The sequence below is a fragment of the Urocampus carinirostris genome, chromosome 6, assembly GCF_059441175.1.
Source record: "Urocampus carinirostris isolate Australia breed hairy pipefish chromosome 6, RoL_Ucar_1.0, whole genome shotgun sequence".
Taxonomy (NCBI): Eukaryota; Metazoa; Chordata; class Actinopteri; order Syngnathiformes; family Syngnathidae; genus Urocampus; species Urocampus carinirostris.
The window spans coordinates 9,387,349-9,400,679 of NC_142354.1; the positions used below are offsets into that span (position 1 = coordinate 9,387,349).

Here is a 13,331-nt window from a genome sequence, read left to right on the forward strand (position 1 = left end):
GAGCGCCAAGCATAGTCCACATATTAAATTATTTAGCCGAAACAAAGAGTTGAACAAATCGAATCTTTCTGCTGTGCCAAAAAGACATTCGTGTGCAGAAGACGACGAGGTTCCAAGGTCTTCCCATGTTATTACCCATGCCGATGCGATGTTCACGCCCCATGACCATGCTGCTGTGATTGGTCGTCGATGCAAATTTCCCAACCATGATTTGAAGAATGGGAGGAGGGGTGCTTTGTGGCATTGGTTTTCATTTGCATGAGACAATACAGTGCCATCTAGTGATCACACATTTGGGCTTTAAGATGTTTTCACGTTGCGATTCTGGAAATGTTTTATCGTCCCCTCGTTACATTGTTTCCCCACCATACGAAAAGTATTTTTTTTAAAACGACAACACAAAATTCAAACTTTGTCGAGTGAGTATGTGAGCCTTGTTGGATTAAGCCTCGCAGATATTTTTTTAGAAGACTTGTGCTGATCCGCTAGGTTGCTGTAACCTGCCCTTGCTTGCCGCATTCAGACCAGTTAAGACCATTTGGTCTCACATTGGTGAGGCTAATTTGCCTAGGTTTCTATTCCCCCACCATACGGCAATAATACCTTATGAACCCACCGCAAAACAAACTCCTGCTGCATCCCTGGATTCTACTGTATTAACTCCAACTTGGTTGATACTACCTGTCTGTGCAGGGAGTCTTTGGTGGCCAGTTGGTTCTCCAGCTTGTCATTGAGGTCGTGAATGTGTGTGGTTTCTCGTTGAGCAGCCAGATAACGTTTTTCCAGAGTTGTTATTCTTTCCTCCATGTCTTCTCTCTGCATAAATGATAATAAATAATTAACCTTGTTTTGTGTGTTTTTCCAGAGAGGAAAAACCGGTGGTGGTTCTTCACCTCTCTCTGCTCCCTCTGCTGTTTGATTGACAGCTCTTCACTGCGACTCAACTCCCGCCTGGCACTGGCAAGCTCCGCCTCCAGCTCAGCGACCCGACCGTTAAGAGACGCAGAGTGCTCTCGACTCTGGGCAAGTTCCTTACTGGTCCTGTCTAGGAGATCTTGCAGCTCCGATGCTCGGCCGCCGTCGTCTTCGATGGAGCCGTTGGGAAGCCTCTGCAAAGGTAAACGTCTGAAATCAATGGAAATGTGATTGCGGAATACGTTTGGGTCTCAGTGGTGCTGATTTGAACTAAAAAGGGTTTCAAACTCTGATGAAACAGAAATTGACTTGTATGAGTTATCCTGCTGCTAGAGATGCTTGACCTAGATAACATTGGTGAGTTTATCCAAGCGTGGACATTTGAGGTTACATCGCCATGCTGTTGTTTGTATGTTTTCTCCTCTCTGCAACTCAAAGCCGAGTGCTATAATTGGGTAGATCTTTGGGGACGCATATTCAAACAGGCAAACCCAACGGGCGGTCCCAGTTACTTGGACACGGAAGCACACGCGCAAAATGAAAAAGATTAAATAAAATGGAGAAAGATACAATATTTCTATCTATCGACCATGGTCATATCCCTCAAGAGGGGTGACTGACAGCAATACAAACACATACAAAAACAAAGAAAATAAAAAAGGGAAAAACTAGCAAAAAACACACACATTTTTGGGGACCATAGCCAACCCAAATGCCCAGACACCCTAACAAGTTAGGTACCTTAGCACCCAAGTCGGTCATGCTTTCGTCCCTCCAGATGAAACGGGACACGAGAAAGCGGCCATGTCACTCGGGTCAGGGTGACAGAACACACTCTTCTGTTCAACAGCAGGGCCTGACAGCTTTCACTGGTTTACCCCTGCCGCATCATACAGGTGCCCTGCCGATCCCTTACAAAGCGACCAAACATCCCACTATCCTTTTACAACACCTCTCCACTCATTCCTATCACCAACAGGAGCTCTAGCTTCCACTACATTTCAACCTCTTTCCTCCGGGGCACTCATGGACATCATAGGGGCCTCCGCGAGCGGCAGCCTTTACAGCAGCTCCGTGTTATTTCGCTCTTTTTGTGATTTATTGTTTCAAGTGTCTGCTTCTATCTTCGGTGTTTTTCGTCCCGTCTATTTTTTGGTTATGGGTTTTAACGCACAAAAATGCCTTTATTCGAGGAATCAACTCCTTGCCCTGAAGAATTCTCGTGCCGGCGTCATGAGGGGGCCATATTGTGGATGCAGAGCCGGAGCTCCTCATCCATCCTTTCCATGTGTCCAAACCAACCGAGTGGGCCAATTGACTACGCCACTCGTTTCCTTTGATGGAATCAAAAGTTCCACAATTCAAAACTGAATCTGAAGTTATGAATTTAATTCATGCACCTTATTTATTTAAAAAAATCAATTATATATAAAAATAAAAGGGACCCAATAGCACATTTCTGTATTCTCACGACTGGAAGGCGCACAAAAAAGTATTATTTTTTCATCCAAATGTGTGGCGCCCGATAGTGTGGTGCACCCAGTGTGTGTTTTGAGCTAAATGGGAACTTTGGATAGCCTCCAAGTGGACAAAAATAAAATGACATTCCGAAAAAGTATAAATTGGTGTGAAAGGGAATCATTATCTGATTAAAATAACACCACTGTACTAATAAATTCCTGTGGTAAATGGACTGCATTTATCTAGCGCTAAGTGCTATACAATACACTTTACACTTTACCCATTGACACACACACAATTACACCGGCGGGGTGAGCAATACAAGGTGCCTACCTGCATGGTGCCTACCAGACTATCAGCCATGGATCCAAGCCACTATTTTGTTTCCTTTTTATTTTGTTAATGTAATTCCACTTCAATCCATTCTTCTCTTTCCTTCTCTTACCTATTATTCCTATTTTGTCTTCAAGTGTCGTGTTTTTACTGTCACGGTTGCCATGGCGCCCAACTGGCCCCGCCCGTGTGGCTCCAGCTGCGGCTCATTGACAGTTTGGCTTTCTGTCTTTTTAAGCTCAGTGTGCTCTTTCTTACATTGTCAGTCCATCAACGAACCTCTGCCCCGCAAGACGTGGGTTCTGACTCGGTCCTGTTATCCTGTTGCTATTTCCAGTCCCGTATTGTTCCTGTTTAATATCAGTTTCCAGTTTCGTTCGTGTCTATTTTTGTCCTGTTTATTATTCTCTCCAGTTTTCGTTCCTTTCTAGTTTGTCCTGTTTTTTTCGATATCCTGTTTCATTATCTATCCTCTCTGTCTTTCCCGTCCTCTCCGGGTATTGACCCCATCTGTCCGATATCAATTCGGGCAATTGGAATCGATCTCGTCGGTCTCTGGCTTCCTGTCCTTCCATGCCAGACCGCTGTCTAACGTGCATGACTCCCCATTTCCGTAAAATAAAGGCTTGTGTGAGAACGTCACGTGTTTGGGTCCTGATCCTGTTCTGGTTCATGACATTTAAATCAATATAAAACAATTTTCTTTGAGTGCACGTGTCTCAATTAAAGTATTATGAACCTCCAAAAAGGTACAAATATTCGCTTTAAAAATCTGACTTGTTGCCAAACTTCAGATAATGAGTTGGACTGAGAGGTTTTCCATTAGTTTTCCTGAAAAAAATGGATCTTAAAACCCATGTGAGGCTCCAAGAGGTAAAACAGTCTTAATAGAAGCATTAAATTTGTCTCTTCAGATTAATTTATTTCTTATTCTTTATTTTAGGGCCCCCTAAATTCGCTACAGTGTGTTGTTATTGTAGGATGGATGTGTGCCGGCACACTGTCTTCGAAGGTATGAATTAGAGGTTAGCATCAATATTTTGGAATTTCTTTTTTTTTCTACGGGCCAAGCATTAAGGCTCAGATACAGCCAAGCCTCTCTCTCCCTCTCTCGTGCCATAACTACCCTGCGCCCTCTGATGGGCTCAGCCACCAGGGGCAGAGCCACTGAAGGAAGAACAACTTTAAAGCTGAGCAAACAGAGATAGCTCTGCTAAGTCACGAGTCCCGACATGCCTGTCAAATCAGACCGCTAAAAATATTGAGATTTTAAAAAGGTCTGTGGTGGAAAAACTTGTGAGTGATTAAGGATAAAAATTGTAAAAAGTGTTGTGATCTTGTTTTCGGGGAAGCATTTTCAGGGGGAGACTGATAGATTAGCTCTTATCATAACATGAGTTCATCAATCAAGCGTGTTTGTGATTGAGAGGATAAAAAGCACGCTAAAATAGAAGGCTGAGTGAATTTGCGGGATCCATTGAAATTTCCATTACAATTTTATGAGGGTTATTAAAGTGAAATCTCTGCACTTCAAGTTTTAAGTTAATTTATTTTTTATTGTCAAAAAATCAGGGAGCTATTTTAGTTTTCATGTACCTGTATTCGAGTTGCTGCTAAGCCGAATTGTATTCCCTGCACTGTTTGTTTTTTGTTTAAGTGAAAGACTAGTCATGTAAGTTGTTGTACATTCTAATTTATTTACTTTGAAAGGTCTCAGAGAGCTATTATTAAACATATGATTTGTGTCCAAACCAATCAGATTCGTTTCAAGTATTTATGTGATCTCGCTGAAGCCAATCGGATATGTTGTTGAGGCAAATACTCAAGTACTTAAATACCTAAATACTATTATTGTTTAAGTTTTATTTTAATATTTAACGCATTTTATCTTTATTTTTTTTTATTTTTTTTCTGCCAATTTATTACCTTTTCCCGCGAAAATAAGCTACGAAAAACAATTTGAGGCATATTAAAAAATGGCACAGAACAGAAAAACAATCACACAGTCATGAAGACCTTCCAAGGAAGTTTGCATCCGTCCATCCGCTCCACCGAATCGTTTTCCGTCCTTTGCCTCGCCATGCTCAGCTGTGTTGGAGGAGGGAATCGAAAAAAGTCACATTTTATTTTATGTTTTTAAGTAAAAAACATATCCAGTGTATGTACTTCATCTAATGCACTTTGTCTGAGTCTGTTTTTATGTTATAAGGACATTCATTAATTGAGCCCTTGATTTCCATCTTCTCATTTCATCGACTGAATTATTATCATTTCTACCAGCTTGGTGGCCTTAAGGTTGGGCGCCTGCCCCCGGACTGGGAGGTTACAGGTTCAAGCTTCGGCCGAGTCATGCCTGAGACTGTAAAGTAGGCTTAAACTTATTTGCTCAAAAGTGTGTTTTTCTAATCAGTTGGCCCTTTTTGGCATCTCCTAGTTTTCCTGTCTTTGTTTAAAAGTGTACTTTTCCAGGGGGGATGGTAAATCCTCTTTGTTTCAGTACTTTTCCACCCTTGTGACTTCAATAAAACACGGTGGCAGAAGGGGGAGGGTCGGAAAGAGTTGGGGTAGCGAGCTGAAAGCAGGTAAAATTGCTTGCTCCTTCTTTCTTTATCCAGTTGCAATTGTTAAGAAAACTCAACAAGTCTCATGCGTGGTGTATTTTCTAGCGTTAGCCAAATTTTATAGCTCTCCCACATGTAAAGGGTCGTTTTTAGACCAAAAAGAGACTAACAACGTTGGTACCAATTGACTCCCTACCTAGGTGCTGGGCATGAGGAGTTGGAATTGGGGGTCTTGGTTACCTCATGACTAAAACTCGGGAAAAATCCAACAAAAAACAACAAAATAATAATTATAATTTTTTCTCACCTCTTGTGTGGTAGTGGATAGCTGTCCCTCCAAGGTGGATACCCGCTCCAGAGCCACTCGAAGCCTCTCACGCACCTGACAGGTAAAAACATCGGCACGGTTTTCTTGTTGACAAAAATACATTAGAGTGGTCATTTGGCCACTGATTTAGTGGAACCTTATCGATTGGAGAATATAGAAAGTTTTAGTCTCTTTCAAAAGGTAAGACTCTTAGGTTTTGTCCTAAACTGAAGTAATCACTACAAGTACTGCTAATTTTAAGTAATTTGAGTGTAGAATGGGTATCTTTGTTGGAAAACAGGTCAGACAATAGTTTAGCCTCATCTGGTACCTTATCAAATTTGATCACAATCTGAAAAAGTAAACATTGTATTTTACACATTTTTCTAAGTGTAGGTCTAGCTGTTTCTGAAAGTAGCCAGGTTTACAACTATAAAACCTTTGTGTATTTTACTTTTGCCATTTTTTAGACATTTTGAAAGAGTTGTAAATGTTTGACTTCTCTTTTCAGGTGTCAATGACTTGCGCATAATAATGGTGCGTTTAAAGGAATCACAATTGGCGTCACGCACGTTTGTTTTGGGATCGAGTTTGAATACTGTATTAATAATAATTAATAATGTATTATTCTTTTGAAAATTGAATTGGCACACCAATGTGTGAATTGTCATTTGAATCTGTTACTACTGGCTGAAGATATTCATCGAGCTTTGTTTTATCAAACAGTCTCTATTGGCTAATGTGGGCTGTGGACCATGAAAAAATTGACCGAAAGTGGTGTCAATCAAAATGTCAGAGGCTATTATTAGAACTAATATTACGAGTCTGTCTATTTGTAACCCAAAATTAAGTTGCGAACAAACGGATTACATAGAGGGACATCCAATGATGCAGACATGCTTTAAGGTAGTTTTTATTCTTTCGGGATTATCGTGTGTTTTGGAGTAAATATTTTACAGTGTTGGATTCACTGAACCGGTCCAGGGTGTACCGACTCCATTTTTGTAGAATACTAACTCATCAGCTGAATACTCAAGGGACTTATTGGTGAGTAATCATGGTGGTATAGTTTTCAGGTATCCTGTTTCAGACTTTCTGTTATGAGTACATTTTAAATTGGTCTAGCACATCTTGAATCCCAAGAGCTTTTCCATTTTTCCAAGCTTTGCAATGATGTGTGGCATGACATATTTCAGTGACTGGTGACATTGTACAGACACGTCTTTGTCAACAGTCCTACGGTCGCCAATAAGGGGTTAAGAAGTGCCATCGGATCAGGAAGCTTCTCGCACTACCGGTAACCAATGGAAACCAATACGACCAAACCCCTACCCAAAAACCAGCCTGGAGAGTGTAAGGTTTTAACATTTATTAAACTGAAATCTGACTCCGAAGACACTCCATGTGTCTTGTCTAAACCCTTACAGTTGAAGCATGTTCAAACGTCAGAGAAATTGTTGAGCCGAGTGCTGAATATAGTCCACATATTAATTCATTTAGCCGAATCAAAGAATGGATCTTTCTTCCTTGCCAATTACAATCGTGTGGAGAAAGAGCGACGGGGACTCCAGGGTTGCCCACTTTTATAACACATGGTGTTGAAATGTTCAAACCCCAGTGACCAAGCTGCGGCCGATGCAGATTTCCTTGCCTTTTGAAGAATGGGAGAAGGGTGATAGGTCATGGACAGAATGGGGCACGACACACACATTCTAACCCCCCAGACGAGGTGATAAGTCATTGTTATCCGCACAGACTGAAACCAAAGACACATTCCAAAGCAAAGGCTGTTTACGACACCCTTCTGAAGAGTTGCACTCAAAGCCGAGGTCGAACTTAGGACAAGTATTTTTGAGTGTAAGTGGAATAAAACAGCGTATAAAATAGTATATAACTTCAAGAATGATGCGTGCCAACGCTCTCTACTTGCTTAAGACACTCAAAAGGAAGTGGTGCCCCAAAGGCCATAGTTTTCTTACCCCTGAGGTTGTATGACTGAACCCTGTGCGCCATTCTCTTACCTTTTCATCAAGGGCCTTGTGATGTTCAAACAAGGACTTGAGGGCCTTGAGGACTTCCACCTCGCTGGAGACTCCGGAAGGGGGAGGGGGTTGGCGCTTCACTACCGTCATTCTCAGGCTGCGCTCGTGACGGGACACCAAACACTCCAGGTGCTCCAAAAGCAGCTGCATAAAAACACAGGAAAAGGCTTTTTCACCTGTTATGGTACCGAGATGGGAACATGCAGACCGTGTACATTTAATCTGAATTTGCACTGTGAAAAATCATTTATTACATTTACTTTGAATGTATTTAATATTTTTTTTCCTTTAATACTCATTTGAGTACAACATTATAAAGTTAATGTTGGCATATATCAGTGTCTGAAATAACGTCTGCCCGGACGTCTGGGGCGTGCATCTTTTACGTCGGGCCTACAACTTTTCAAAACGTCTCCGCCGGGGTGGCTGACAACTTTTTCAAGAAAAAAAAAAGAAAAGAAAAGAAAAAAAACAAAGATTTTTTCAAATAAAATTTTTGCTTTATTCCGATTTCGAAATCTTCGTTCATTTCGTTTGGCAATTTGCATAGTCGGCAGCCAATCAGAAGCCTGCATCGAATAACATCGTGTTTCCGGACTTTCCCGAGCGTTATAAAGTCCTGCATTACCATATCATTTTCCAAAGTAGACACACAGAGAACACAAGAAAAATGGAGAAGTGGTTAGGAATCAAGCCAAAACCACAGCCCAAGAAGATTCAAAAGAAGCTACCACAATTGGTGACGCTACAAAACGTAAATGTTCTTCTTCCAAAACTTAATTAAGAACACAGATGAAAATGTCAACATGGGCGAATCAATTTCTGGTTTCCAATTTTTTCTAACCATATTTCCTGTATTCCGTTTACTTATTCACAAGGTAGAGTGCTCGTCTTGGGCCTGAGAGGTCACAGGTTCGATTCCCAGCTCCTCCGTGTCCTTGGGCAAGACACTGAACCCCTAATGTGCCCGATCAACAGGTAAGCGCTTTGCATGGCTGACACCACTATTGGTGTGTGAGTGTGTGTGTGTGAATGGGAAAATGTGAAGCGCTTTGGGATGTCTTCAGGGACTTTGTAAGCGCTATATGAATGCAGACCATTTACTATTTATTTGATCCTTTTTAACCGAAGTTTACTTGAGTAAAAAAATATAAAAAATGATCATGTCTGTAGATAGTTTTCATTTGAAAAATAAATCTGTTATTTCTTGTATATTTTCAATGCTTGCTCAAGTGACTAAAATGATATTGATAGTGTAGTTGTGGTTATTTTGAAAACATAATACCTATTACAGTATTTCTTGTATTCATGTTCACTGTTTTGTGTACTGTTACCCAATTCTAAATCTATTGCACGCTGTTCAACCCACTCCTTTCTGTCACCTGTTGTAAGTCAGTCTGCGAACATCAGTTTACTCTAGGCAAGCTTTTTTGACCTTGACTCACTCCTGTCTTTGCTCCTGTCTGTTCCCTGGTTTTTACCCGTTTTCTTTATCTTGACCACGTCTACTCTCCTCTCCTGGCTTTCGACTTGTTGCTGATCCCGACCACGTTTTTTTGTGCTCTTTCCCGGCTACTGACCCGTTTTTTTCCGATCCCGACACCGCAATCGCTCGCCATGAAAGTGCCACTTCCGTGTTCAGAGCGACCTGCTTCCCGCGACCGGCGATCACCGGATCGTGGGTGCAATCCTTTCCTTTCTTCCCAATACAACTAAGAGAAACGTAACGCAAGTGGGTCCTGTCTCTGTTCTGGTCCTGACACATGTGAGGCCCCTTCTCAAGGTTTCTTATTTTGATGACGTTGAGGTATTGATTTTTTCCTTGCCCGCATGTAGGTTTCAGATCAGGGGATTGTGTCATTGTAGCCTATGCAGTCCCTTGACACATTTTGTGATTAAGGGCTATACAAATAAATGTGACTTGACTTGGAAAAAAAATAGATTTTTCTAAATGTTTTAATCATTTTTTTATCAATGCTAGCAGATAATTTTGCTCATTTGAAAAAGTAATTTCAATTATTTTTTCAACTTTATTTCTCCCTCTTCCTTGCTTGAATACATAGAAATAAAAAACAATAATATTCCTCTGTGTTGAATGATTCTGTGTTTTTTTTATGTCAATTGCGTAAAGGAAATAATGATGTTGGCTGCTAATTATGCTCTTTTTGAATATATTTCCACCAATATATTATCTTCTTAAAATTAGAATAAACTAATAGGTGAAAAACAATAAAAATAATTTTAGAGGCATGTGTTGTCAGGACCAGAACGGAAACAGGACCCAATTGCGTAACGTTTTCTCACAATTTTATTGAAAGAAAGAGGAAGTGCAGCGCCCGTGATCCTCTTGGTAAGCAGGTCGCTCTCGTACTCTTACTGTGATCCGAAAACGGGAAAGGCGGGAGTCCGGGTCGAAAAAGACTTGCCTAGTATACACGGAGATTCGCAGATGGACTGACAAAATGAGAGTGACAAGACCGGGTTTGAATAGCAGGGAAGCCAATCTGTCAATAGGGCGCCATGGCAACCGTGACACGTGTATTATTTAGCTCCTCCTAGTAGCAAAACACTTATTATTATTAAAAGATTAATATTATTAAAATATCAAACAAAAAGACCAAGTATTACATAAACATGCATTTGTAAAAGTACTTGTATATTAGCATTTGTTTTACACAAGATGGGGCTCACTCGCTGACATAATGGTCTGCCAATCTTGCTGCTACGCCTACCCATATACCTCAAAAAGGCTGGGCTACACAACGAGTAAAATCCAAGTAAAACGGCGCCTTTTGGTCACTTTCAGTGGATTCTTCCTCGTGCTTTTTAGCATTTATTTTCACTTGCAGCCACATCTAGTGTACAACTGATACACACTGCCCCTTTAAATGCAATACACAATAAATGCCAACAGAAGAATATTTGTATCATTTATTTCTCCGTTCATTTTGCCGATGTAAGCACTCGGACACCTACCCTTGTGTTGTTCCTTTCGGCTTTCAGTTCGGATATTTCTTCTTCTTTCTCCAGCAGCTGCTCCCGACATATGTTGAGCTCCTTGGTAAGCGTTGCAAACTCCTGCAGAAAAACAAGAAACATACAAAACCTTTGTTGAAGCCATTTTGAAAATTGAGAGATTGTTCCGACACAAATGAAAAACTTAGTGCTGCTATGATTGTACAGTAGATTCTGGGATAGGACATCCCTGCCTTGTGACGTTTTCACATTCTGGTATTGAATAACTCTCTTGATGTAATTTTTCCCTCTTTCCAACATCCATCCATCCATTATCTACACCTCTTATCCTCAATAGGGTCGCGGGGGTGCTGGAGCCCATCCCAGCCGTCTTCTGGCAGTGGGCAGGGGACACCCTGAACTGGTTGCCAGCCATCAACGACAAATTTTTTGACAGACTCAAAGGCGTCATCTTTGCAGTGTTGGCGCGCATGATGAGTTGCATCTCTAAGATGCTCTAAGACGTCATCATGACAATGACGATGCACGATTGGCTGAAAAACGCCCCACATCCTTTTCTCTGCATTTATATCAGAATTTGTTTGCTGTGTAAAGATTTTGAGAGATTTATAACTAGTGAAGTTGAAGACAGTGGACCAGGGGTCAAGAACCTTTTTGACCCTCCATCCATCCATTATCTGCACCGCTTATCCTCAGTAGGGTCGCGGGGGTGCTGGAGCCCATCCCAGCTATCTTTGGACAGAGGGCAGGAGACACCCTGAACTGCTTGCCAGCCAGTAGCAGGGCACCCAGAGACAGACAATCCGCTCGCTCAATCACAGCTAGGGACAATTTGGACCGGTCAATTATCCTAAAATCCATCTTTTTGGAATGTGGGAGGAAACCCACGCATGCACAGGAAGAACATGCAAACTCCACACAGAAAGGCTGGTCGCTGGATTTGATCCCATGACCCAAGAACTGTGCCACGGATGCGCAAACTACTCTGCCGCCGGGCCGCTCTTTTTGACCCAAAGAACCATAAAAGCAAAAATATTATGGGCCACACCCTAAATTTTAAGACAAAATTCAACAAAACGCCAAAGCAAATTCTTCAACACATTTTATGTCACTTTGTGACGTTTTGCTGCTTTGATAAAATCTATGAAACAATAATGCCAAAGCCTGTGTCCCATATACCACTTAAAATGTGTCTCCCCTGAGTGTTTATTCTCATTTTGACATTGTTGTCCAAAATAATGGTTTCAAAACAAACTTTATATTTTCATTAAATTACACTTTTTGAGTAAAAGGCATAAGTCTCTGTGGTGCAATCGGTCAGCACGATTGACTGTTAAATGAAAGGTTGGTGGTTCAACCCCACCTAGGGACGAGTGGTTAGTGACGTTAAGTTTAATTGGTTGGTTACGTTAGGTTTCCTTTATATCATCTCTTCAAAAGCATTTTACCTTAAATTGACACTTAATTGAAAGGTGTTACTTTATATTTTCATTAAAACACACTTTTTGAGTATAAGGCATAAGTCTCTGTGGTGCAATCGGTCAGCGCGTTTGGGTGTTAACTGAAAGGTTGGTGATTCAACCCCACCCAGGGACGAGTGGTAAGTGACGTTAAGTTTCCTTTATATCATCTCTTCAAAAGCATTTTACCTTAAATTTACAATTATTTGAAAGGTGTTGCTTTATATTTTCATTAAAACACACTTTTTTATCGGAGGCAACTCTCTGTGGCGCAATCGGTCATCGCGTTTGGGTGTTAATTGAAAGGTTGGTGGTTCAACCCCACCCAGGGACGAGTGGTAGGTGACCTTAAGTTTCCTTTATGTCATCTCTTCAAAAGCATTTTACCTTAAATGTACAATTATTTGAAAGGTGTTGCTTTATATTTTCATTAAAACACACTTTTTTTGTTGGAGGCAACTCTCTGTGGCGCAATCGGTCAGCGCGTTTGGGTGTTAACTGAAAGTTTGGTGGTTCAATCCCACCCAGGGACAGTTGGTTGGTGAAGCTTGGTTTCCTTTGAATATCATTTGTTCCATGGGATTTTACCTTAAATTGACAACTATTTGAAAGGTGTTACTGTATATTTTCATTAAAACACACTTTTTGAGTAAAAGGAGAGTCTCTGTGGCGGAATCAATCAGCGTGTTTGGCTGTTAACTGAAAGGTTGGTGGTTCAACCCCACCCAGGTACCAGTGGTTGGTGATGTTAGGTTTCCTTTATATCATCTCTTCAAAAGCATTTTACCCTAAATTTATCATTTTTTGAAGGTGTTACTTTATATTTTCATTATAACACACTTGTTCAATGAAGGCAAGTCTCTGTGGCGCAATCGGTCAGCGCGTTCGGCTGTTAACTGAAAGGTTGGTGGTTCAACCCCACCCAGGGGCGATTGTTTGGTGAAGCTAGGTTTCCTTTGAATATCATTTGTTCTGTAGAATGTTACCTTAATGTGTCAACTGTTTACAAGGTGTTACTTCATATATTCAGTAAAACACACTTTTTGAATAAAAGGCAATCTCTGTGGCGTAATCGGTCACCGCGTTTGGTTGTTAACTGAGAGGTTGGTGGTTCAACCCCATCCAGGGTCGATTGGTTGGTGAAGCTCGGTCTCCTTTGTACATCATTTCTTCAATAGGATTTTACCTTAAATTGTCAACGATTTACAAGGTGTTACTGCATATTTTCAGTAAAACACACTTTTTGAATAAAAAGCAATCTCTGTGGCGCAATCGG

At 41.0% G+C, this 13,331-nt stretch overlaps 1 protein-coding gene and 1 non-coding gene across 8 annotated transcripts in view; one reads left to right on the forward strand and one right to left on the reverse strand.

The window, feature by feature from the left end:
- The window catches only part of ppfia4 (PTPRF interacting protein alpha 4), a 121,167-nt gene that overhangs the window by 43,813 nt on the left and 64,023 nt on the right, over positions 1-13,331 (reverse strand). For all 7 annotated transcript variants that reach the window (XM_088337776.1, XM_088337775.1, XM_088337779.1 and 4 more), the window contains 6 exons: positions 10,596-10,697; positions 7,599-7,763; positions 5,578-5,652; positions 4,726-4,797; positions 894-1,109; positions 682-816 (listed from right to left, as the gene is read on the reverse strand). In XM_088337776.1, coding sequence (XP_088193902.1) covers positions 682-816; positions 894-1,109; positions 4,726-4,797; positions 5,578-5,652; positions 7,599-7,763; positions 10,596-10,697 — 765 coding nt within the window. The remainder of the gene's footprint in view (positions 1-681; positions 817-893; positions 1,110-4,725; positions 4,798-5,577; positions 5,653-7,598; positions 7,764-10,595; positions 10,698-13,331) is intronic.
- On the forward strand, positions 12,913-12,986 carry trnan-guu (transfer RNA asparagine (anticodon GUU)). Its single transcript has one exon. It is a non-coding gene; the product is annotated as a tRNA-Asn (tRNA).